The sequence below is a fragment of the Tamandua tetradactyla genome, chromosome 16, assembly GCF_023851605.1.
Source record: "Tamandua tetradactyla isolate mTamTet1 chromosome 16, mTamTet1.pri, whole genome shotgun sequence".
Taxonomy (NCBI): Eukaryota; Metazoa; Chordata; class Mammalia; order Pilosa; family Myrmecophagidae; genus Tamandua; species Tamandua tetradactyla.
This window is the reverse complement of record NC_135342.1, coordinates 6,055,944-6,083,399: the sequence shown is the minus strand read 5'-3', so window position 1 is coordinate 6,083,399 and position 27,456 is coordinate 6,055,944. Positions and strand designations below refer to the sequence as shown.

General features: G+C 41.1%; 1 protein-coding gene across 2 annotated transcripts in view; it reads right to left on the bottom strand.

Annotated features, from left to right (window-relative positions):
* Nucleotides 1-12,532: 12,532 nt before the first annotated feature.
* Nucleotides 12,533-27,456, bottom strand: part of LOC143658678 (protein FRG2-like) — a 22,069-nt gene continuing 7,145 nt past the window's right edge. The window contains exons 1-2 of one of the 2 annotated variants that reach the window (XM_077130857.1): nucleotides 14,096-14,328; nucleotides 12,533-13,195 (exon numbers count right to left, since the gene is read on the bottom strand). In XM_077130857.1, coding sequence (XP_076986972.1) covers nucleotides 12,669-13,195; nucleotides 14,096-14,171 — 603 coding nt within the window. In that variant the 5' untranslated portion in view covers nucleotides 14,172-14,328 and the 3' untranslated portion in view covers nucleotides 12,533-12,668. Of the gene's footprint in view, nucleotides 13,196-14,095; nucleotides 14,329-27,456 lie in introns of those variants that run through there. The other variant, XM_077130858.1, reaches the window with a different exon arrangement.

The following is a 27,456-nucleotide window of genomic DNA, read 5'->3' as shown; positions in this document are numbered from 1 at the left end:
GAGCCAGTGGGCAAGAGAGGCAAGATGACAGATTCTCATCACAATTCCATCTACACTCCAAAGCCTACAGCTTTTCTGCAACTTCCTCCACCAAGAAATGAGAATTGCGGGCCATCAGCACGTCAAAAAGTAAAGATGCAAATCGGAAACATTCCCTCTATAGTAGTGGAGTTTACTGTCCATCTATTTTTAATCCTTTTGCCTCCCATAATTTCAGGGAAAACTGATCCTCAAAACACAACAGTATGTCAAAACCCTCATCATCGGGTGTGATTTAGTTTCTACTCCAAGGCTTGGGTTAAGAGGAGACTCAACCCAAATCTGGAAACACTGCTTATCACACGAGGAAAATTTGCCATCAATGGTGTCAATGAACATGTTTTTAAAATACCACACAGTGTCGAGAAGTATTGAAGTATAAATACTTGTTGGAAACATATTTGTTGTAGAGATATGTTTATTTTCAAACTTTTAAAATCAAATTCTAAACATTCACAAAATTGAAGAAATAGGAGAGAAAAAATCTGACAGGATTTGGCCAGTCTTGTTTCACCCATTCCTGAAACCCGCCTTGGCCAGGGGGAATGGTGCTGGGATAATTTAATCAAATTCTTGATTGATGTCATTTCACTCGTAAGTACTTCTTATCTTATGAATGTTTTGACTCTCAGTTAATCCCTCATTAAAAACCATGGATTTAAAACTCAAATACACTACTCAAACAGATGAAGCTGTGAATTTTATTCTGGTGTTTTCTGGGCCCAAGACCTAAAAATTTCCCTTCATTACAATTATTATTTAGTAAAGTTTTAGGTCTGGCATGGTGATTACTGTCATCATGAATTTAATGGGTCAATCCTCATTGAATAGACTCAGATTTTAAAACTTACGCATAGAGAAAGAACCATAAATTTCATATGGAACACAGGAGGGTCATGGTATTCAAACCTTAAGCACACCTTACGAGTCATGGTAATGCATTCATAACTTTAAGGACAGGTCAACCCAGAAGGACACCTGCAATCCCTTTTCTCATTGTCACTGTGTTGGCGGACATACATAGCCAGTCTTCTGAGCAGCAATGAAATAATCATTGGAGCTTTTCATTAGTGTCTGAGGATGTGATTATCTACTTGTAAATGTATGCAAAACTAATCAAACCCAACATTTTTAAAAATAGAACTCCACACAACTCCTGACTACAGAAAGCAATGCACCAAATCAAAGACATTTACATTATTTCTAAACAAATAATATACACTTAAGTGGATGGGATATCAAGGAAAACATTCCCAAAACTTAACAGACTATAGTCTGGCTCTAGTCTTAAGCTCAGAAGAGGTTCAGGAAGAGAATTGTGAAGTATTTCACATTGGCATGATGGAACATTTAAAGAATTTGACAGTGGCGTGTTTCTCTAGGTGGAGCAGAAGTGTTTGTCTCCAGAAAGTAATGTGTCCTTCACTCAATACCAACCAAATGTTTTTTTTATGAGTATGACAATGCAATCAAAAGCATTTTCAGAAAGACGCATGTAACATAGCAAAGGCAAATTGAGGAAAAATCGCATGAAAGAATACTACCAGATTCCCCACTCAATTCAAATCAACTTCAAAGAAGAAAGTGGGGATCGCCTAATGATAAATGAAACAGGAAAAATAGCCCTGAGAGGGATGTTTTTACATAATAAATATGGAAATGCCCGAGGTAGCTTGACATGTCTCTAAGGAAATACTGGATTGCTCAATAAACATGGATATAGAGAATTTTAATTGCATCCTACATCATATCATTTACATAGAGCAGTTCCACATATATCAAGAAGCAAGACGGAAACAGGCAGACATGAGAACAGTCTGTCAAAATGAGAACTTTAGATGATGTCATAGATGGATAATCTTCAAGTAGATAGAAATTTCAGGGAGGAGGGGTGGTGCAATGGTGACTCAGTGGCAGATTTCTTGCCTGCCACGCTGGAGGCCTGGGTTTGGTTCCTGGGTTCGATTTACTGATGATAAAATAGCAGTGCAGAGAAAAATTAAATCCCCCAAAAGTTATCACAGCAAACCTTGGGCTAGCAGAGGATGATTTCTACACACTCAATAGTGCTGTCTTGCTCACATTAGCATGAATGCAAGAATGTCCTTAGGCAGCAAAAATCCACCTGCAGAGGGAGTTCCCCATCCACCTCATCCTTTCCGGATCTTACTGGCAACCCCACTGTGATCTATGGATCTGCCCAGTCTCCACAATCTCAGCTTCTGAAAACAGGTGGGGAGAATATTTTTTTGTTTCCCTTGAGTTCCGGACTTCATTGCCAGGGATTAATCAAATGGCAGATAGCTATTTTGGAAAGCTTTTTAGCGTTACTTTCCTTGCTATTTGTTCAATAGTTTATTTTAGGATAGAGTCAGATTCAAAATTAACATGGAATTTTCATCAATGAAATGAGAAGTGTAGATCAGCAGGAGACTTCTACTACTGGTTTGGATTTTTCAATACAATCATGCCTCTACTTAAATTGAGGACCAATGGGCCAGAGGATGAGATCAGTGACAGGAGGAAGCATGAGAAGCTCAACCTGCAGTTATTACGGGAATGCTTCCGATTAGGAAGCACAGGACTGTGGCCTGTAAGCAGGAATCAGTTGTTAGAAAAATCTCCTCAAATTGAGAATGCACTCATCTCATGTGCACAAGAAGTTAAATTTGAACATTTAATATTTAGAGGAGCCATTTAAGAGCGGTTAGAGGCTGCATACCATATAAAAGACAAATTGAAGAAAGTGATAGCTGCCCACCATAATCAGGACAATTCCAAGCCCGCGTTCTCATAGAGCAACTCTATTCCACAACATAGCTGCTTCCTAGGTTTATTTCCAAGGGATTCCATACATTATTTCACCTAATTTGTCTGTTTTACCCTCACCCCAAATGAGAACTCTTATTGGACAGGTGACAATGGATATTCCCTCTTCTTCTCCCTCTTAATCCAAGTTACTGGACAGGTGACAATGGATATTCCCTCTTCTTCTCCCTCTTAATCCAAGATTTCCATCTTTACCTGGATCACTAGCTCAGGAGTGAAAACAAAGAAAGGGTCCAGAGGGTCCATTCGAGACCACCTTAGCAGTGTCAGTATTCCTCGTCATGGGGACGCTAAAAGTTGCATATTCTGTAGTAGGAGAACTGTGGGATTATGTGATATATCCTTGGTCAGCAAATCTTTATATTTTACACCTTTAAAAGAGGGTGTAAGACTCTAAGACCTCATCACGATGGTGTGTAAAAGGTACCTTCAGAAACGTATGACTGCAATACATGTTTTTTTACAAGATCTCAAATGATTAAAAGAATCATGAACATTTTTCATCTCCAAACAAGGATGTGTCCGAATCCTACTTTGAGATGGTGGTGACACAATATACGATAATGTCTAAACCATTAAATGACACAAACTAACAAGAAGACATGTTTAAACAAACTTTAATTTTCAAAACTGCCAGAATGCGATATTCCAGAAGTGTCCTGGCTTTTGAATGGAGGATGTTAATCAGTTACAAGGTGACAGTTTGAAGCCAGTGGAAAGGTCCAAACTAAGGCATCCAGGGACAGACACCTTAATTCAAGCAAGGCCGAAGCATCGAGAACACCTCTGTCAGCCCAGAAGGCACTCTAGACCCCTCCTCCTGGGCCCCATGACTCTCAGGCTCTGTTCCCCTGTAGGTTCCTCAATTTGCTTCTCTGGGTTGACTTTCTTCTCCTGGCTTCTCTAGCCTCTCTCCTGGTTCTGGCTTGTTTAACATTTCACGGCACTTTCTGCTGGGCTCCAAACACCTCCAAACATCCATGCCTCCCTTCTCTGTGCATCCACATCTCTCAGCCCCCCTGTGATGTGCCTCTCAGGTCTGAGTCTTCTGCCATTTCTGTATGCTGGTCCAGTTCTGAGGTTCCCCCAAGTTTTTTCACTTTAGAAGGATTCTAATAAACTAATCACAAAACACCTGAATGGGGCCTAATCTCATCTCATCTAATCAAAAGTTGATTCCCACAATTGAGCGTACCTCAGCTCAGTGGAGATAATCTAATCAATTGGCCACTTACAATGTGGCAGGGTTTAAAATAAGGGCATCTCCCACAAGGTTGGATCCATGCTCCAACATGGATTCTTCAGGATATATAAATACAAAACTGTGCTACATGCTTTCCATAAAATACCACTAACTTATAAAAAATTACCCCGTGGTCTGTCTAAGCACATGAGTACACACCACAGACAACATTTGGAGCAAAATCAACTAGTATCACTAGGTCCATCCTGCACTATTAATTAAATTCATATGACATCCTGAAAAACAGAAACCTATGATGTCTGAAATCAGATCAGTTTTCTTGGACATGAGGTTGAGAGGAGATCATGATTTCCAAGTGAGAGGAGGAAAATTTGGGGGACATGAAAAATCTTTATACCTTGGTTGTGATGATGGTTAGAGCACTATACATATTTCTCAAATGCTTTGAATTCAACACAAAAACAATAATTAAATCTACACTATGTAAATGAAGCTGATATGTCATAGTTTTGTATGGATGTTACATAGTCAGAAATGCCATAAGATTAGCATAGAAATAGGACCATGACTTTTAGTTTGTTAAAGATGCTAGAACACAATTTGTAAGAAATGAAATGGCTTTAATTAAAGGTCTTTCTCCAGTTTCAAGTTTACAGACCTAAGGGCCTATAATTGTCCAAGCTGAGTCACCCAGAACAGGACAGCTTGATTTCAAAGGAAGGCTGAATGTTCTCTGGAATGTCTCTATCAGCTGGGAAGCCATGTGGCTGGCATCTGAGGTCCTTACTTCACTCCGCCAGGCAAAACTCTGGGCTCCAGATTTCCAAGCATCTCATGGGAACTTGGCCAAGCCTGCTGACCTATGGCTCTTGGTTTTATTGCTGCAAGGTAATGGTCCCAGTGGCCTCCCCTCTAACCATCTCTTTTTCTCCAATCCACTCCAAATGTCTGCATTTCTGTCAGCTCTGACCTGTCTCTCTTTCTCCATGAGTGCTCTGAAAGACTCCACTAAACATCCTGAAGGGATGGAGTCACATCCCCATCGAACCAAAACTTAGCAACCTTTTGGTACCTCTCTGTGGAAATGATCCCATCAATACGTCCCATGCCTACAATCAGGACTAAAGAACATGGCTTTTCTGGTGTACATGAAATTGTGAAACCTAGACCAATGACCACTATCGGTATTAAATTAAAGAGACTCTTTTCAGATTTCTGTAATTTATTAAGGCACTCTGTCTAAAGTCTTCCCTGGGACCACTGTGTACTTTTGAGCAAGCACAGAGTGTTGTTCTCACTGCAGGAGCTGGGTTGACTGGGGACGAGGGTTGCATGCATCTCTGCTGAAGCCTAGTCAGATCCACTGGTGGTGCTGGCTCCTGATTCTCCATGGAAGGAATGGACCCCCTGTCCCACAGAAGAGGCCTCAATGACGTCTCCATCCTTCACTGGAACCCGAGTATCGGACTGTTGGGCTGGGATGAGCCAGGCTTCGGCAGGGAAACCATAGGCTGCCTGGGTGGCCATGGCATAGAACTTCTGTGCTGCGAAGCACAGGGAACCCCGGAGATAGGTGAGCGCAGAGAGCTGCTCCAAGGTCAGCGGGGAATGTACCTGCTGGGCCCACACCTCTACCATGTCCTGATGAATGCTCTCAGACAAGGCCCGCAGGAAGGATACCAGGCTCTTCCTAAGAGGTGGTGGCTGATCTCCTCGGGTCTGGGATTCAGGCACCATGCTGCGCCCAGGAGATGACCTCGAATGTCGAGTCAGGCATGCATCCTGTCTCTTCTGGATCTTGCTGTAGTATCTATAGCTGGAGGCCTTTCTTTTCTTCCTTCCAAAAGTCATGCTGCGTTCAGTGACCAGAGAAGACCCTGCAGGAAAAGCATATGTGTCAATGGCCTGACTCCTCTTTCAGTTTTCTTGCCATAAGCGAGGCTTCTCCAAAAGCCCAGAAACATCCCCTGCCTTTCCTGGTACCAGAGAATCTGGAAAGTGACAAGACCCATTCTCAGTCCCCAATGCTCCCTGGATTCTGACATCTTCAAAACCACACTGAAGCCACCATGGCCCTGGATAGATACATCTGCCTGCCTGCCTGTAGTCCTTACCACCTAAAGGTAAGCTCCTACCTGGCTAACCAGGCTTACTATATCTCATTGGGGCCTTCCTCTTCCTGGATTTCACTCTAAGAGAGCTGCCCTCAAATTCTGTGGGTAAATGGAAGAGTAGGTGAGTGCCTGTAGGTGAACACTGCAGAAAAACCTGTTTCATCCACTACCGACAAGTCACTCTAGTTGCAAATGAACCTCGGGAACCACCTGTTTTCCAGAGTCCAGGGTCAGCAAACCCCTGGCTGTCAGTGAGCTCCCAGCTCACTGCCTAAGGGCTCCGACTCACCTCAAGCCATGGACCTCCTTGTGGGAGAAGAAGAATATCCTAACTGAAACCCCTATGTAGCCATTTCTCATTTTGAGCCTGCTTTTCTTAAAATAATTCCTTAATGGACCCTCCAGGGAACCAAGGCTCTGAGCCAATTCCTGTTCCAGATCTCTGGGTCATTCTCTCAAGGAGGCTGCTCATTCTTCCTGACAGTAGAAGCACGAGCATAGAATTCCATGTGAGGATTTCCACCTTTCTCAAAGCACCCTGAAGACAGTCACATCATTGTCCCTTCCCTTCCCACCCTCAAAATAAGCCCAAGCAAACATGTGCGAGTCTGCATATTTGCCTGCATCCCTCCCTCCAACTTTGTAAGAATACGCCAAGGCCCTACCTCCTCTTTGGACGGGGCTCTCCCTCGGCCTGCATGAAACTCTCTTGTCTTTTCTATCAGATAATTTTTCCTCCATATCTCAGTGCTTTTCCTGAAAGAGCTAAGATGGAAAGCTGGCTGTTGGGTGGGGGGTCAAGGAGGGTTCACTCTCCAGTTTCCATGCTGATCTTTGAGCCCAACAGAAAGGTCCTCTCCCTTCCTGATCCAGGATCAGAGTGAACAGTGGCCTGAAGGACCTGCCTTTTATTAGGTTCTCAGACAACTGGGTATGGCTTGCTCTGATTGGTTGTAAACATTCTTCTGCCTACGTCCCCCGCCCACCCCCACTCATTAGCGCCCCAGTTGCTTTGTGATTGAAATCTTTTTCATTTGCTCATAGTGGACGCCAGATACAGACAAAGTGAGAGATATGCCGGGCCCGGTCATGACATCAAAAGCCAGGAGAACAGAGCCAGTGGGCAAGAGAGGCAAGATGACAGATTCTCATCACAATTCCATCTACACTCCAAAGCCTACAGCTTTTCTGCAACTTCCTCCACCAAGAAATGAGAATTGCGGGCCATCAGCACGTCAAAAAGTAAAGATGCAAATCGGAAACATTCCCTCTATAGTAGTGGAGTTTACTGTCCATCTATTTTTAATCCTTTTGCCTCCCATAATTTCAGGGAAAACTGATCCTCAAAACACAACAGTATGTCAAAACCCTCATCATCGGGTGTGATTTAGTTTCTACTCCAAGGCTTGGGTTAAGAGGAGACTCAACCCAAATCTGGAAACACTGCTTATCACACGAGGAAAATTTGCCATCAATGGTGTCAATGAACATGTTTTTAAAATACCACACAGTGTCGAGAAGTATTGAAGTATAAATACTTGTTGGAAACATATTTGTTGTAGAGATATGTTTATTTTCAAACTTTTAAAATCAAATTCTAAACATTCACAAAATTGAAGAAATAGGAGAGAAAAAATCTGACAGGATTTGGCCAGTCTTGTTTCACCCATTCCTGAAACCCGCCTTGGCCAGGGGGAATGGTGCTGGGATAATTTAATCAAATTCTTGATTGATGTCATTTCACTCGTAAGTACTTCTTATCTTATGAATGTTTTGACTCTCAGTTAATCCCTCATTAAAAACCATGGATTTAAAACTCAAATACACTACTCAAACAGATGAAGCTGTGAATTTTATTCTGGTGTTTTCTGGGCCCAAGACCTAAAAATTTCCCTTCATTACAATTATTATTTAGTAAAGTTTTAGGTCTGGCATGGTGATTACTGTCATCATGAATTTAATGGGTCAATCCTCATTGAATAGACTCAGATTTTAAAACTTACGCATAGAGAAAGAACCATAAATTTCATATGGAACACAGGAGGGTCATGGTATTCAAACCTTAAGCACACCTTACGAGTCATGGTAATGCATTCATAACTTTAAGGACAGGTCAACCCAGAAGGACACCTGCAATCCCTTTTCTCATTGTCACTGTGTTGGCGGACATACATAGCCAGTCTTCTGAGCAGCAATGAAATAATCATTGGAGCTTTTCATTAGTGTCTGAGGATGTGATTATCTACTTGTAAATGTATGCAAAACTAATCAAACCCAACATTTTTAAAATAGAACTCCACACAACTCCTGACTACAGAAAGCAATGCACCAAATCAAAGACATTTACATTATTTCTAAACAAATAATATACACTTAAGTGGATGGGATATCAAGGAAAACATTCCCAAAACTTAACAGACTATAGTCTGGCTCTAGTCTTAAACTCAGAAGAGGTTCAGGAAGAGAATTGTGAAGTATTTCACATTGGCATGATGGAACATTTAAAGAATTTGACAGTGGCGTGTTTCTCTAGGTGGAGCAGAAGTGTTTGTCTCCAGAAAGTAATGTGTCCTTCACTCAATACCAACCAAATGTTTTTTTTATGAGTATGACAATGCAATCAAAAGCATTTTCAGAAAGACGCATGTAACATAGCAAAGGCAAATTGAGGAAAAATCGCATGAAAGAATACTACCAGATTCCCCACTCAATTCAAATCAACTTCAAAGAAGAAAGTGGGGATCGCCTAATGATAAATGAAACAGGAAAAATAGCCCTGAGAGGGATGTTTTTACATAATAAATATGGAAATGCCCGAGGTAGCTTGACATGTCTCTAAGGAAATACTGGATTGCTCAATAAACATGGATATAGAGAATTTTAATTGCATCCTACATCATATCATTTACATAGAGCAGTTCCACATATATCAAGAAGCAAGACGGAAACAGGCAGACATGAGAACAGTCTGTCAAAATGAGAACTTTAGATGATGTCATAGATGGATAATCTTTCAAGTAGATAGAAATTTCAGGGAGGAGGGGTGGTGCAATGGTGACTCAGTGGCAGATTTCTTGCCTGCCACGCTGGAGGCCTGGGTTTGGTTCCTGGGTTCGATTTACTGATGATAAAATAGCAGTGCAGAGAAAAATTAAATCCCCCAAAAGTTATCACAGCAAACCTTGGGCTAGCAGAGGATGATTTCTACACACTCAATAGTGCTGTCTTGCTCACATTAGCATGAATGCAAGAATGTCCTTAGGCAGCAAAAATCCACCTGCAGAGGGAGTTCCCCATCCACCTCATCCTTTCCGGATCTTACTGGCAACCCCACTGTGATCTATGGATCTGCCCAGTCTCCACAATCTCAGCTTCTGAAAACAGGTGGGGAGAATATTTTTTTGTTTCCCTTGAGTTCCGGACTTCATTGCCAGGGATTAATCAAATGGCAGATAGCTATTTTGGAAAGCTTTTTAGCGTTACTTTCCTTGCTATTTGTTCAATAGTTTATTTTAGGATAGAGTCAGATTCAAAATTAACATGGAATTTTCATCAATGAAATGAGAAGTGTAGATCAGCAGGAGACTTCTACTACTGGTTTGGATTTTTCAATACAATCATGCCTCTACTTAAATTGAGGACCAATGGGCCAGAGGATGAGATCAGTGACAGGAGGAAGCATGAGAAGCTCAACCTGCAGTTATTACGGGAATGCTTCCGATTAGGAAGCACAGGACTGTGGCCTGTAAGCAGGAATCAGTTGTTAGAAAAATCTCCTCAAATTGAGAATGCACTCATCTCATGTGCACAAGAAGTTAAATTTGAACACTTAATATTTAGAGGAGCCATTTAAGAGCGGTTAGAGGCTGCATACCATATAAAAGACAAATTGAAGAAAGTGATAGCTGCCCACCATAATCAGGACAATTCCAAGCCCGCGTTCTCATAGAGCAACTCTATTCCACAACATAGCTGCTTCCTAGGTTTATTTCCAAGGGATTCCATACATTATTTCACCTAATTTGTCTGTTTTACCCTCACCCCAAATGAGAACTCTTATTGGACAGGTGACAATGGATATTCCCTCTTCTTCTCCCTCTTAATCCAAGATTTCCATCTTTACCTGGATCACTAGCTCAGGAGTGAAAACAAAGAAAGGGTCCAGAGGGTCCATTCGAGACCACCTTAGCAGTGTCAGTATTCCTCGTCATGGGGACGCTAAAAGTTGCATATTCTGTAGTAGGAGAACTGTGGGATTATGTGATATATCCTTGGTCAGCAAATCTTTATATTTTACACCTTTAAAAGAGGGTGTAAGACTCTACGACCTCATCACGATGGTGTGTAAAAGGTACCTTCAGAAACGTATGACTGCAATACATGTTTTTTTACAAGATCTCAAATGATTAAAAGAATCATGAACATTTTTCATCTCCAAACAAGGATGTGTCCGAATCCTACTTTGAGATGGTGGTGACACAATATACGATAATGTCTAAACCATTAAATGACACAAACTAACAAGAAGACATGTTTAAACAAACTTTAATTTTCAAAACTGCCAGAATGCGATATTCCAGAAGTGTCCTGGCTTTTGAATGGAGGATGTTAATCAGTTACAAGGTGACAGTTTGAAGCCAGTGGAAAGGTCCAAACTAAGGCATCCAGGGACAGACACCTTAATTCAAGCAAGGCCGAAGCATCGAGAACACCTCTGTCAGCCCAGAAGGCACTCTAGACCCCTCCTCCTGGGCCCCATGACTCTCAGGCTCTGTTCCCCTGTAGGTTCCTCAATTTGCTTCTCTGGGTTGACTTTCTTCTCCTGGCTTCTCTAGCCTCTCTCCTGGTTCTGGCTTGTTTAACATTTCACGGCACTTTCTGCTGGGCTCCAAACACCTCCAAACATCCATGCCTCCCTTCTCTGTGCATCCACATCTCTCAGCCCCCCTGTGATGTGCCTCTCAGGTCTGAGTCTTCTGCCATTTCTGTATGCTGGTCCAGTTCTGAGGTTCCCCCAAGTTTTTTCACTTTAGAAGGATTCTAATAAACTAATCACAAAACACCTGAATGGGGCCTAATCTCATCTCATCTAATCAAAAGTTGATTCCCACAATTGAGCGTACCTCAGCTCAGTGGAGATAATCTAATCAATTGGCCACTTACAATGTGGCAGGGTTTAAAATAAGGGCATCTCCCACAAGGTTGGATCCATGCTCCAACATGGATTTTTCAGGATATATAAATACAAAACTGTGCTACATGCTTTCCATAAAATACCACTAAGTTATAAAAAATTACCCCGTGGTCTGTCTAAGCACATGAGTACACACCACAGACAACATTTGGAGCAAAATCAACTAGTATCACTAGGTCCATCCTGCACTATTAATTAAATTCATATGACATCCTGAAAAACAGAAACCTATGATGTCTGAAATCAGATCAGTTTTCTTGGACATGAGGTTGAGAGGAGATCATGATTTCCAAGTGAGAGGAGGAAAATTTGGGGGACATGAAAAATCTTTATACCTTGGTTGTGATGATGGTTAGAGCACTATACATATTTCTCAAATGCTTTGAATTCAACACAAAAACAATAATTAAATCTACACTATGTAAATGAAGCTGATATGTCATAGTTTTGTATGGATGTTACATAGTCAGAAATGCCATAAGATTAGCATAGAAATAGGACCATGACTTTTAGTTTGTTAAAGATGCTAGAACACAATTTGTAAGAAATGAAATGGCTTTAATTAAAGGTCTTTCTCCAGTTTCAAGTTTACAGACCTAAGGGCCTATAATTGTCCAAGCTGAGTCACCCAGAACAGGACAGCTTGATTTCAAAGGAAGGCTGAATGTTCTCTGGAATGTCTCTATCAGCTGGGAAGCCATGTGGCTGGCATCTGAGGTCCTTACTTCACTCCGCCAGGCAAAACTCTGGGCTCCAGATTTCCAAGCATCTCATGGGAACTTGGCCAAGCCTGCTGACCTATGGCTCTTGGTTTTATTGCTGCAAGGTAATGGTCCCAGTGGCCTCCCCTCTAACCATCTCTTTTTCTCCAATCCACTCCAAATGTCTGCATTTCTGTCAGCTCTGACCTGTCTCTCTTTCTCCATGAGTGCTCTGAAAAACTCCACTAAACATCCTGAAGGGATGGAGTCACATCCCCATTGAACCAAAACTTAGCAACCTTTTGGTACCTCTCTGTGGAAATGATCCCATCAATACGTCCCATGCCTACAATCAGGACTAAAGAACATGGCTTTTCTGGTGTACATGAAATTGTGAAACCTAGACCAATGACCACTATCGGTATTAAATTAAAGAGACTCTTTTCAGATTTCTGTAATTTATTAAGGCACTCTGTCTAAAGTCTTCCCTGGGACCACTGTGTACTTTTGAGCAAGCACAGAGTGTTGTTCTCACTGCAGGAGCTGGGTTGACTGGGGACGAGGGTTGCATGCATCTCTGCTGAAGCCTAGTCAGATCCACTGGTGGTGCTGGCTCCTGATTCTCCATGGAAGGAATGGACCCCCTGTCCCACAGAAGAGGCCTCAATGACGTCTCCATCCTTCACTGGAACCCGAGTATCGGACTGTTGGGCTGGGATGAGCCAGGCTTCGGCAGGGAAACCATAGGCTGCCTGGGTGGCCATGGCATAGAACTTCTGTGCTGCGAAGCACAGGGAACCCCGGAGATAGGTGAGCGCAGAGAGCTGCTCCAAGGTCAGCGGGGAATGTACCTGCTGGGCCCACACCTCTACCATGTCCTGATGAATGCTCTCAGACAAGGCCCGCAGGAAGGATACCAGGCTCTTCCTAAGAGGTGGTGGCTGATCTCCTCGGGTCTGGGATTCAGGCACCATGCTGCGCCCAGGAGATGACCTCGAATGTCGAGTCAGGCATGCATCCTGTCTCTTCTGGATCTTGCTGTAGTATCTATAGCTGGAGGCCTTTCTTTTCTTCCTTCCAAAAGTCATGCTGCGTTCAGTGACCAGAGAAGACCCTGCAGGAAAAGCATATGTGTCAATGGCCTGACTCCTCTTTCAGTTTTCTTGCCATAAGCGAGGCTTCTCCAAAAGCCCAGAAACATCCCCTGCCTTTCCTGGTACCAGAGAATCTGGAAAGTGACAAGACCCATTCTCAGTCCCCAATGCTCCCTGGATTCTGACATCTTCAAAACCACACTGAAGCCACCATGGCCCTGGATAGATACATCTGCCTGCCTGCCTGTAGTCCTTACCACCTAAAGGTAAGCTCCTACCTGGCTAACCAGGCTTACTATATCTCATTGGGGCCTTCCTCTTCCTGGATTTCACTCTAAGAGAGCTGCCCTCAAATTCTGTGGGTAAACGGAAGAGTAGGTGAGTGCCTGTAGGTGAACACTGCAGAAAAACCTGTTTCATCCACTACTGACAAGTCACTCTAGTTGCAAATGAACCTCGGGAACCACCTGTTTTCCAGAGTCCAGGGTCAGCAAACCCCTGGCTGTCAGTGAGCTCCCAGCTCACTGCCTAAGGGCTCCGACTCACCTCAAGCCATGGACCTCCTTGTGGGAGAAGAAGAATATCCTAACTGAAACCCCTATGTAGCCATTTCTCATTTTGAGCCTGCTTTTCTTAAAATAATTCCTTAATGGACCCTCCAGGGAACCAAGGCTCTGAGCCAATTCCTGTTCCAGATCTCTGGGTCATTCTCTCAAGGAGGCTGCTCATTTTTCCTGACAGTAGAAGCACGAGCATAGAATTCCATGTGAGGATTTCCACCTTTCTCAAAGCACCCTGAAGACAGTCACATCATTGTCCCTTCCCTTCCCCCCCAAAATAAACCCAAGCAAACATGTGTGAGTCTGCATATTTGCCTGCATCCCTCCCTCCAACTTTGTAAGAATACTCCAAGGCCCTACCTCCTCTTTGGACGGGGCTCTCTCTCGGCCTGCATGAGACTCTCTTGTCTTTTCTATCAGATAATTTTTCCTCCATATCTCAGTGCTTTTCCTAAAAGAACTAAGATGGAAAACTGGCTGTTGGGTGGGGGGTCAAGGAGGGTTCACTCTCCAGTTTCCATGCTGATCTTTGAGCCCAACAGAAAGGTCCTCTCTCTTCCTGGTCCAGGATCAGAGTGAAGAGTGGCCTGAAGGACCTGCCTTTTATTAGGTTCTCAGACAACAGGGTGTGGCTTGCTCTGATTGGTTGTAAACATTCTTTTGCATACGTCCCCCGCCCACCCCCATTCATTAGCGCCCCAGTTGCTTTGTGATTGAAATCTTTTTCATTTGCTCATAGTGGACGCCAGATACAGACAAAGTGAGAGATATGCCGGGCCCGGTCATGACATCAAAAGCCAGGAGAACAGAGCCAGTGGGCAAGAGAGGCAAGATGACAGATTCTCATCACAATTCCATCTACACTCCAAAGCCTACAGCTTTTCTGCAACTTCCTCCACCAAGAAATGAGAATTGCGGGCCATCAGCACGTCAAAAAGTAAAGATGCAAATCGGAAACATTCCCTCTATAGTAGTGGAGTTTACTGTCCATCTATTTTTAATCCTTTTGCCTCCCATAATTTCAGGGAAAACTGATCCTCAAAACACAACAGTATGTCAAAACCCTCATCATCGGGTGTGATTTAGTTTCTACTCCAAGGCTTGGGTTAAGAGGAGACTCAACCCAAAGTCTGGAAACACTGCTTATCACACGAGGAAAATTTGCCATCAATGGTGTCAATGAACATATTTTTAAAATACCACACAGTGTCGAGAAGTATTGAAGTATAAATACTTGTTGGAAACATATTTGTTGTAGAAATATGTTTATTTTTAAACTTTTAGAATCAAATTCTAAACATTCACAAAATTGAAGAAATAGGAGAGAAAAAATCAGACAAGATTTGGCTAGTCTTGTATCATCCATTCCTGAAACCCCCCTTGTCCAGGGGGAATGGTGCTGGGATAATTTAATCAAATTCTTGATTGATGTCATTTCACTCATAAGTACTTCTTATCTTATGAATGTTTTGACTCTCAATTAATACCTCATTAAAAACCATGGATTTAACACTCAGATACATTATTCAAACAGATAAAGCTGTGAATTTTATTCTGGTGTTTTCTTGACCCGAGACCTAAAAATTTTCCTTCATTACAATTATTATTTAGTAAAATTTTAGGTCTGGCATGGTGATTACTGTCATCATGAATTTAATGGGTCAATCCTCATTGAATAGACTCAGATTTTAAAACTTACGCATAGAGAAAGAACCATAAATTTCATATGGAACACAGAAGGGTCATGGTATTCAAATCTTAAGCACACCTTACGAGTCATGGTAATGCATTCATAACTTTAAAAACATGTCAACCCAGAGGGACACCTACAATCCCTTTTCTTATTGTCACTGTATTGGCAGACATAGCCAGTCTTCTGAGCAGCAATGAAATAATCATTGGAGCTTTTCATTAGTGTCCGATGATGTGATTATCTACTTGTAAATGTATGCAAAACTAAGCAAACCCAATATTTTTGAAGATAGAACTCCACACAACTCCTGACTACAAAAAGCATTGCAACAAATCAAAGACATTTACTTTTATTTCTAAACAAATAATATACAGTTAAGTGGATGGGATATCAAGGAAACCATTCCCAAAACTTAACAAACTATCGTCTAGCTCTACTCTTAAGCTCAGAAGAGGTTCAGGAAGAGCATTATGAAGTATTTCACATCGGCATGATGGAGCATTTCAATAATTTGACAGTGGCATGTTTCTCTATGTGGAGCAGAAGGGTTTGTCTCCTGAAAGTAATGCATACTTCAGTCAATACCAATATATGTTTTTTTATGAGTATGGCAATGCCATCGAAAGCATTTTCAAAATATGTGTGCTGGTTTGAAAGGAATTATGCCCCCTAAGAAAAGCCATGTTTTGATATAAATCACATTTCTTAAAGGTAGAATACTCCGTTTTCAATACTGTATATTTGAAACTGTAATGAGATCATCTCCCTAGTTGATGTGATTTAGTCAAGAATGGTTGTTTAACTGGATTAGGGGATGACATGTCTCCACCCATTTGAGTGGGTCTTGATTGGTTTATTGGAGTCCTATAAAAGAGGAAATATTTTGAGAGATTCAGAGAGAGCAACACTACAAAGCAGAGAGTCCACCAGCCAGTGACCTTTGGAGATGAAGAAGGAAGACACCTCCCGGGGAGCTTCATGAAATAGGAAGCCAGGAGAGAAAGCTAGCAGATGATGCCGTGTTCGCCATGTGCCCTCCCAGCTGAGAGAGAACCCCTGACTGTGTTCGCCATGTGCCTTCTCACTTGAGAGAGAAACCCTGAACTTCATCGGCCTTCTTGAACCAAGGTATCTTTCCCTGGATGCCTTTGACTGGACATTTCTTTAGACTTGTTTTAATTCTCGGCCTTAGAACTGTAAACTAGCAACTCATTAAATTCCCCTTGTTAAAAGCCGTTCCGTTTCTGGTATATTGCATTCCGGCAGCTAGCAAACTAGAATATGCATGTAAAATAGCAAACACAAATTGAGGAAAAATTGCATGAAAGAATACTACCAGATGCCACACTCTATTCTAATAAACTTCAAAGAAGAAAGTGGGGATGGCATAATGATGAATCAAATGGGAAAAATAGCCCTGAGAAGGATGTTTTCACATAATAAATATGGAAATGTCCGAGGTAGCTTTACATGTCTCTAAGGAAATATTGGATTGCTCAATAAACATGGATATAGAGAATTTTAATTGTATTCTACATCATATCATTTACATAGAGCAGTTCCTCACATATCAAGAAGCAAGAATGAAACTGGGGAATATGAGAACAGGCAGTCAAACTTAAGAATTTTAGATGATGTCATAGATGGATAATCCTTTAAGAAGATAGAAATTTCAGGGAGGAGGGGTGGTGCAATGGTGACTCAGTGAAGGATTTCCTACTTGCCATACTGGAGGCCTGAGTTCCATTCCTGGAGCCTCCCCGTGCTAAAAAGAAAATCCTGGGATGAAATCAAACTTTGGAGCTCTGATAAAATGATCACTAGGAAGTGCTGTCTGAAAATATACTTTAAGGATATGAGAAAAGGAGAAAATATATCTCCAATGTCTGTCTCCTGACAGGAAATTCCAGTAGAGTTAAAAATGAATTTCAAACAATCATGAATGAAGGAATGACCCACAAGTAAAGTAAGAAAAGGAAAATGGGCAGGCAATTTGTAGACCAGTAACTTCATGCAGTGAGTAATGTCCTACATTATACACAGTGTTTTTCACAATAATGTAGATGCCAATTCAGTTGTCACCATTTCACTTACTTACAACCATTACTTGGTCTGTGATGTGGGAAACTGAAATCCTCATCTCCAGGCTTCATGATGCGTACTTGTTTAAACCTCTTCAGAGGAAACTATGCCCCCAAGTCCTCCATTTAAAGATGTGTGAACTACACACACGAATTATTAAGCCTTCATTTTTTGAACATTCCTCTCCTCATAAAAAGGGCATTACCTGAGTGTATTCATGGCAGCATTGACAGTAGATGAAAATAATTGGAAAGAGTAAACCTTGTCATCGCATCAGACATTAAATGCAAACTGTCAAAAATCCAGTGTATCTGCACAAGAAAAAATTTGATGAAGTTGAATTAATTCAAAGTACATGTATGAAGGAGACTTTCCAGAAAGTTATTTGCTTGGAGAACACTATGTACCTGCATAGAAGTACATCAATTGGGTACAGAATAATATCTAATGCTAAAAGTCAATGCAGATATGTTTCCATAAGAAAAATGCTAGGGAATGGAAAATAACAAGGTGTAGATGATTTTATTAGCTGTGCACACTGATGATAAAATAGCAGTGCAGAGGAAAATTGAACACCAAAAAATTATCACAGCAAACCTTGGGCTAGCAGATGATGATTTCTACACACTCAATAGTGCTGTCTTGCTCACATTAGCATGAATGCAAGAATATCCTGAGGCAGCAAAAATCTACCTGGAGAGGGAGTTTCTCACCCACCTCACCCTTTCTGGATCTCACTGGCAACCCCACTGTGATCTATGGATTTGCCCAGTTTCCACAATCTCGGCTTCTGAAAACAGGTGTGGAGAATATTTTCTGTTTCCCTTGAGTTCCAGACTTTACCCAGGAATTAAGCAAATGGAAGATAGCTATATTGGACAGGTTTTTAGCATTCTTAAGTTGTTAATTGTTTAATACCTTATCCCTGGATAGAATCAGATTCAAAATTTGCATGGTTAAATTAAGCCTAAGAGTCACCCCTAAGAGAACCTCTTCTGTTGTACAGATGTAGCCTCATTCTCTCAGCCAATACAACAAGCAAACTCACTATCCTTCCCCTCTGTATATGGGACATGACTCCCTGGAGTGTCGACCTTCCTGGAAATGTGGGACAGAAATTCTAGAATGAGCTGGGTCTCAGCACGAAGGGATTGAGAAAAACCTTCTTGATTGAAAGGGGAATGAGAGGAATGAGATAAAATAAAGTGTCAATGGCTAAGAGATGCCAAGCAGAGTCGAGAGGTTATCCAGGAGGTTGTTCTTACACATTAAATAGATTTCACCTCTTAGTTAAGGCATAACAGAGAGGCTGGAGGGAACTGTCTGAAAATGTAGAGCTGTGTTCCAGAGCCATGTTTCTTGAAAATAATTGCATAATAATATAGCCTTTGCTATGTGACTGTTTGTGATTGTGAAAACCTTCTGTCTGCTGCTTCTTTTATCTACCTTATGGACAGATGAGTAAAGCATATGGATTAAAAATAAATAAAACATGGGGGAACAAATGTTAAAAATAAATTTGATAGACTGAACTGCTAGGGATCAATGAAAGGGAGGGGTAAGGGGTACGGTATGTAGGAATATTTTTTCTCTTTTCTTTTTATTTCTTTTCTGAATTGATGCAAATGTTCAAATAAATGCTCATGATGATGATATACAACTATGTGATGAAAAAATAATGTTAATATTGTACTTAATTGGTTTTATTAATAAGAATTAAAGAAAGAATGTATGTGCTTGTACACTGTTTAATCAATAAATTTTTTTTTAAAAGTTAACACCCTCTTGGCTCCTCTCTCTGGAAATGATCTGATCAAAATGGTCCATCACCACAATATTGAATCAGGACTAAAGAACACTGCTTTTCTGGTGTACATAAAATTCTGAAACATGGAAAAATGACCATTATCAGTATTAACTTAAAGAGTCCTTTATTAGGTTTCTGTAATTTATTAAGGCACTCTGTCTAAAGTGTTTCCTGGGACATCTGTATATTTTTTAGCAAGAGGACGGTGTTGTTTTCACTGCCAGAGCTGTGTCAACTAGTGATGAGGGCTGCATGCATCTCTGCTCAAGCCTAGTCAGATGCACTGATGTTGCTGGTTCCTGACTCTGCATGGAAGGACTGGGCTCTTTGTCCCACAGAAGAAGCCTGAACTCTATCTTCATACTGCATTGAATCTTGAGAGTCAGACTGTTGGGCTGGGATGAGCCCATCTTCACCAGGGAAGCCATAGGCTGCCTGGCTGGCAGCCTAATAGTAAAGTAATGTTAAAATTTGATGCAGATGTTTCCTAAGAAAAATGCTTGGGAGTGGAAAATAACAAGGTGTAGATTATTTTATCAGCTGTACACACTGATGATAAAATATCAGTGCACAGGAAAATTGAACCCCAAAAAATTACAACAGCAAATGTTGGGCTAGCAGAAGAGGATTTGCTCACACGCAACAGTGCTGCCTTGATTACATTAGCATCAATGTAAGAAGGTTCTTAAGCAGCAAAAAGTCACCTGGAGAGGGAATTTGCCATCCACCTCACCCTTTCTGGATTTTACTGGCAACCCCACTTTGATTTGTTGATTTGCCCAGTTTCCACAATCTCAGCTTAAGAAGACAGGTAGGGTGAATATTTTCACTTTCACTTGAGTTCCAGACTTCATTGTCCAGTGTGGTCATTAGGTTCAGGTGTCAAACTAGCCAAGTGAAGATGCCTACTTCTGTTGCTGTGGACATGAGCAAATGGCTTGTGAAGCTCATCTGTTGCTGATTACATCTGCAGTTGGCTAGGAGTCATGCCTGTTGCATGAATGACATTTGCTTTAATTGGCTGGAAGCTTAAATGAGATAGCTCAATATAGCACAACCCAAGATGCTCAGCACATCTCCTCTCAGCATTCACAGCTCATCCCAGGCGTTTGGAGATGCAGAAAGGAAACACCCTGGGGAAAGCTGTTGGAATCCAGAGGCCCAAAGAAAAGCCCAGCAGAGATCACCCTGTGCTTCCTGCACAAGAAAGAACCTCAGTTGAAAGTTAGCTGCCTCTCCTCTGAAGAAGTATATGATTTTACTAAAGAAATCCCCTTTTATTAAAAGCCAATTCATCTCTGGTGTGTTGCATTCTGGCAGATTTGGCAGACTGAAACACCCAGGAAATAAGCAAATGGTAGGTAGCTATATTGGAAAGGTTTTTAGCACTATTAAGTTGTTAAATTCTATAATACTATATGACAGGATACAATCAGATTCCAAACTTGCAAGGAATTTTTCCCTATGAGATTAGAGGTGGGATCAGCAGGAGACTTCTGGTATTGGTTTGGTTTTTTCAATACAATCCTGCATCTACTTATATGCTTGCCTGCCTGTAGTCCTCAGCACATAATTTTAAGATCCTACCCAGTGTACACTGGATTTCAATGGGGAAAACTTAAACACCAACACTGCCACTGTATATATTTTAAAGATGCCAGAAATTTTACTGAAAACAACACCAGTAACGAAGTACAAATAATTGTTGGAAACATATTTTTCAAAGTGATACATTATTTATTTTCAAAATTTAAAAATAGAATTTTAACCATTCACAAAATTAAAGAATAAGAAAGAAACTGTGATAGCATTTGGCCAGTTTTGTTTCATTCATTACAAACATCTCCATTGGCTAGGGTGAATGGAGCTTAGATCATTTAATGCAAATATTTGCTTTATTTCTTTTCTCTTGAAGTAATTCTTATCTTATGAATGTTTTTGCTGTCAATTAATCTCTCATCAAAAACCATGGACTTAAAAGTCAATACAGAGTGCAAACAGCCAAAATATCCATCAACAGATGGGTGGCTAAACAAACTGTGGTATATACATACGATGGAATATTATTCAGCTTTAAGACAGAATAAAGTTATGAAGTATGTAACAACATGGATGGACCTTGAGGACATTATGCTGAGTGAGATTAGCCAGAAACAAAAGGACAAATACTGTATGGTCTCACTGATGTGAACTAACATTAGTGAATAAACTTGGAGAATTTCGTTGGTAACAGAGACCATCAGGAGATAGAAACAGGGTAACATATTGGGTAACTGCAGCTGAAGGGATACAGATTGTGCAACAGGACTGAATGTAAAAACTCAGAAATGGACAGCATAATATTAACTAACTGTAATACAATTATGTTAAAACACTGAATGAAGCTGAATGTGAGAATGATAGAGGGATGAGGGCTGGGGGCACAAATGAAATCAGAAAGAAAGATAGATGATAAAGATTGGGATGGTATAATCTAGGATTTCCTAGAGTGTATAATGACAGTGACTAAATGTACAAATTTTAAAAATGTTTCTGCATGAGGAAGAACAAAGAAATGACATTACTGCAAAAATAGATGGTAATTAATATTTTAAAATGCCACCTTATGTGTGAGACTAAAGCAGAAAATATTTATTTGGTACAAAATTTATATTTTGACTAGTGCATCTCCTAATATAACTTATTTAGATAGCTTGGTTGAACAACATAAGTACATGGAACCTTGGGTAGGACATGAGATTTTGTTGGTTTGTCCAGAGTGATGCCCCAATGAATCCCAGAGTGATTTGATCAGTGAGTGGAAAAGTATTTGCAAAGTCCCCTTTGGGGAATGGTGAGAACGGGGGAAAATTCAACCTCCCCAAGTTGAATTCTTGATATTCTCACAAACAGTGTGGACAATCAAAGCTATAGGCTGAGCCCCCAGTCTTGGGGTTTGTTCATATGAAACTTAACCCCACAAAGGATAGGTCAAACCTACTTAAAATTAAACCTGAGTCACCCCCAAAAGAACCTCTTTTGTTGCTCAGATGTAGCCTCTCTCTCCAGCCAACACAACAAGCAAACTCACCACCCTCCCCCTGTCTTCGTGGGACATGACTCCCAGGGGTATGGACCTTCCTGGTGACGTGGGACAGAAATCTGAGAATGAGCTGGGAATCAGCATCAAGGGATTGAGAAAAACCCTAGAATGAGCTGAGACCCAGCATCAAGGGATTGAGAAAATCCTCTCAACCAAAAGGGGGAAGAGTTAAATGAGACAAAGTGTCAATGGCTGAGAGTTTCCAAACAGAGTCGAGAGGTTATCCTGGAGGTTATTCTTATGCATTAAGTAGATATCACCTTGTTATCCAAGAGGAAATGGAGAGGTTGGAGGGAACTGCCTGAAAATGTAGAGCTGTGTTCCAGTAGCCATGTTTCTTGATGATGATTGAATAATGATATAGCTTTCACAATGTGACTGTGTGATTGTGAAAACCTTGTGTCTGATGCTCCTTTTATCGACCATGTCAACAGACAAATAGAACATATGAATAAAAATAAATAATAGGGAGAACAAATGTTAAAATAAATTTAGTTTGAAATGTTAATGATCAATGAAAGGGAGAAGTAAGGTATTCTAGTTTGCTAGCTGCTGGAATGCAACACACCAGAGACGGATTGCCTTTTAATAAAAGGGGATTTATTTTGTTGGTTCTTCAGAGGAAACGCAGCTAACTTTCCACTGAGGTTCTTTCTTACATGGAAGGCACAGGATGGTCTCTGCTGGTCTTCTCTCCAGGCCCTTGGGTTCCAACAACTTTCCCCGGGGTGACTTCTTTTTGCATCTCCAAAGGCCTGGGCTGAGCTGCAAGTGCTGAGATGAAGAATGCCAAGCTGCTAGACTGTGCTACATTGCGTTCTCTCATTTAAGCACCAGCCAATTAAATCAAATGTCACTCATTGCAGCAGACACGCCTCCTAGCTGACTGCAGATGTAATTGGCAACAGATGAGGTTCACACACCATTGGCTTATGTCCGCAGCAACAAGACTAGGTATGCTCACCTGGCCAAGTTGACAACTGAATCTAACTAACACATAAGGAGTATGGTGTGTATGGTTTTTTTTTTTTCTGTTTTCGTTTTATTTTTCTGTTGTCTTTTTATTTCTTTTTCTGAATAGATGTAAATGTCCCAAGAAATGATCATGATGATGAATATGCAACTATGTGATGATATTGTGAATTACTGATTATATATGTAGAATGGAATGATCACACATTAAGAATGTTTGTGTTTCTTTCCTGTAATTTTTTTTTAATTAAAAAACATCCAAAAGGCAAAATGGTATAAGAAAGTACTGCCCTTACAGTAATAACACTAAATGTTAATGGATTAAATTCCCCAATCAAAAGACATAGACTGGCAGAATGGATTAAAAAACAAGATCCATCTATATGCTGTCTACAGGAAATGCATTTTAGACCCAAGGATAAATACAAGTGGAAAGTGAAAGGATGGGAAGAAATATTTCATGCAAGCAATCTGAAAAGAGCAGGAGAAGGTACTAATATCTGACAAATTAGACTTAAACTGTAAAACAATTAAAAGAGACAAAGAAGGACACTGTGTATTAATAAAAGGAACAATTCAACAAGAAGACATGACAATCATAAATATTTATGTACTGAGCCAGAGTGCTCCAGAATACATGAGGTAAACACTGAAAAGAGAAATAGACACATCTACCATAATAGTTGGAGACTTCAATTCCCCACTCTCATCACTGGAGAGAACATTGAAACACAGGACCAATAAGCAAACAGAGAATTTGAATAATACAATAAATGAGCTAGACTTAACAGCCATTTTAATAGCATTACACCCCACAACAGGAAGATACACCTTTTTCTCAAGTGCTCATCAATTATTCTCAAGGATAGACCATACGCTGGGTCACAGCAAGTCTCAATAAATTTAAAAAGATTGAAACCATACTAAACATTTTCTCATGTAATAAAGGAATGAAGTTGGAAATCAATAATAGGCAGAAGGCCAGAAAATTCACAAATATATGGAGGCTCAACAACACACTCTTAAACAACCAGTGGGTCAAGGAAGAAATTACAAGAGAATTCACAAAACATCTCAAGGCAAATGAAAATGAAAACATTACATATCAAAATGTATGGGATGCAGTAAATGCAGTACTAAGACAGAAATCATTTGCCCTAAATGCCTATATCATAAAAGAAGAAAGGGCAAAAATCGAGGAATTAACAGACAACTTGGAAGAGATAGAGAAAGAACAGCAAACTAACCCCAAAGTAAGCAAAAGGAAAGAAATAATGAGCATTAGAGCAGAAATAAATGAAATTGAAAACTAAAAAAAAATCAATAAAACCAGAAGCCGGTTCTATGAAAAAATCGATGAACCCTTAGTGAAGTTGACAAAAAGAAGAAGAGAGAGGATGCAAATAAATAAAATCAGAAATGGAAGAGGAGACATAATCAGTGACTCCACCAAAATAAAGGAGGTAATGAGAGGACACTATGAACAAATTTGTGCTAATAAACTAGACAATGTAGATGAAATGGACAACTTCCTAGAAAGGCATGAACAACCAACATTGACTGCAGAAGAAATAGACGACCTCAACAAGTGAATCACAAGTAAAGAAATTGAAGTAGTCATTAAGAAGTTTCAAAAAAAGAAAGTCCAGGACCAGATGGCTTCACATGTGAATTGTACCAAACATTCAAGAAACAATTAGTACCAATCCTGCTCAAATTCTTCAAAAAAATTGAAGGGGAGTGTGCTGGTTTGAAAGGAAGTATGCCCTCTAAGAAAAGCCATGTTTTAATATAAATCCATTTCTTAAAGGTAGAATAATCTCTATTCAATACTGTATGCTTGAAACTGTAATGAGATCATCTCCCTGGGTGATGTGATTTAGTTAAGAATGGTTGTTAAACTGGATTAGCGGATGACATGTCTCCACCCATTTGAGTGGGTCTTGATTAGTTTCTGAAGTCCTCTAAAAGAGGAAACATTTTGGAGAATGAGAGAGGGCAGAGAATGCTGCAACACCATGAAGCAGACAGTCCACCAGCCAGTGACCTTTGGAGATGAAGAAGGAAAACGCCTCCCGGGGAGCTTCATGGAGGCCTTAGACAGATTTTGGTACCGGAGAGTGGGGTGCTGCTGCTGCAGTTTGCAAATACCAAACATGTTGGAACGGCTTTTTAAATGGATAAAGGGAAGAATCTGGAGGAGTTGTGAGAAGCTTGATAAAGAAGGCCTAGAATACTTTGAAGAGACTGTTGGTAGAAACGTGGACTCTAAAGATACCTCTGACCAGGCTCTAGACAGAAATGAGGCACGTGTTATTGTAAACTGGAAGGAAGGCGATCCTTGTTTTAAAATGGCAGATAATCTGGCAAAATTGACCAGTGGCTTTGGCTGGAATGCAGATTTTAAAAGCCATGAACTTGGATATTTAGCAGAAGAGATCTCCAAGTTAAATGTGGAAAGCGCAGCCTGGTTTCTCCTCACAGCTTATAGTGAAATGCGACAGGAAAGAGATAAACTGAGAACTGAACTCTTGAGTACAAAGAAACCAGAAATTGATGTTCTGGAAAATTCTGGGCTTCCAGGAAGGGAGACCCCAGAGAATAGTGCCCCACATGAGGTCTTGGCCCAATGTGGAACCACACAACCACTTCAGAGAAAGCCAGGATTGGACATGGAGTTATCCAGGAAATATCTGTGGAAACTCCTTATGTCTGATGGGCATGATCCGAGGCTACTGCATAGAAAGCCAATGAGAGTGCTGTGGGACCTGTATGAACAGAGCCGCTGCCAGTCTGGATTGAGGGGTTCAGAGAAGGGACACATTGGAGGAAAAATAACTTCAGAGGCAGAACCATGGAGGCTGGAGTCTGAAGTCAAGAAGCCTCGGGCCAGGAGAGCAGACCCACCAAAGCCCGTGAAGAGGGTGAGTTTGCCCCAAAGGCAGAGAATGGGCCCTCCACCTTGTTGCAGTGGAAGAGTCATGCTGCCTCAGGCCTTGGAGAAGATGAAGCACATTCCTTGGGGTTTGGGGAGAGCCTGGGTGCCAACACATGGGGGGGTTGAGCATGTGCCCCGGAGATGACAGAGAGCCCGGGTGCGGCCCCAATGCTTGGAGAGGGTGGAGCCAGGAGAAAGGTGGTCTTCCCAATATCCCCCAAGGTTGCATTCAGAGAGAGGCAGGCGTAGGCATTTGGATAGGGTGGGACTGCCACTTTCTAAAGCCCTGAGGATAAATGACTCTCAGACTTTGAAAACTAATGGACTTTGCCCTGCAGGTTTTCAAAACTGTATGGGTCCAGTGACCCCTGTGTTCCTTCCTCCCTATGGAAATGTGTATATGTATCCTATGAATGTTCCTCCTTTGTATGTTGGCAGCAAATAACTTGTTGTGAGTTTTCAAAGTTCCAGAGCAAATGGAGAGAATTTTGCCTTAGGACAGACCATGCCTGTAACTGACTTGATGAGATTTTATACTGTCTCTAATTTTGTACTTCATTGTATTGCTACTGAAAGGTTTAAGGTTTCTGATATTGTTATGAAGTTAATGTATTTGTATATGGGAAAAACATGTCTTTTTTAGGGGCCAGAGGGTGGAATGTGCTGGTTTGAAAGGAAGTATGCCCCCTAAGAAAAGCCATGTTTTAATATAAATCCATTTCTTAAAGGTAGAATAATCTCTATATTCAATACTGCATGTTTGAAACTGTAATGAGATCATCTCCCTGGGTGATGTGATTTAGTTAAGAATGGTTGTTAAACTGGATTAGCGGATGACATGTCTCCACCCATTTGAGTGGGTCTTGATTAGTTTCTGAAGTCCTCTAAAAGAGGAAACATTTTGGAGAATGAGAGATTCAGAGAGGGCAGAGAATGCTGCAGCACCATGAAGCAGACAGTCCACCAGCCAGTGACCTTTGGAGATGAAGAAGGAAAATGCCTCCCGAGGAGCTTCATGAAACAGGAAGCCAGGAGAGAAAGTAGCAGATGACGCTGTTTGCGAGGAGCTTCATGAAACAGGAAGCCAGGAGAGAAAGTAGCAGATGACGCTGTTTGCCATGTGCCCTTCCAGCCGAGAGAGAAACCA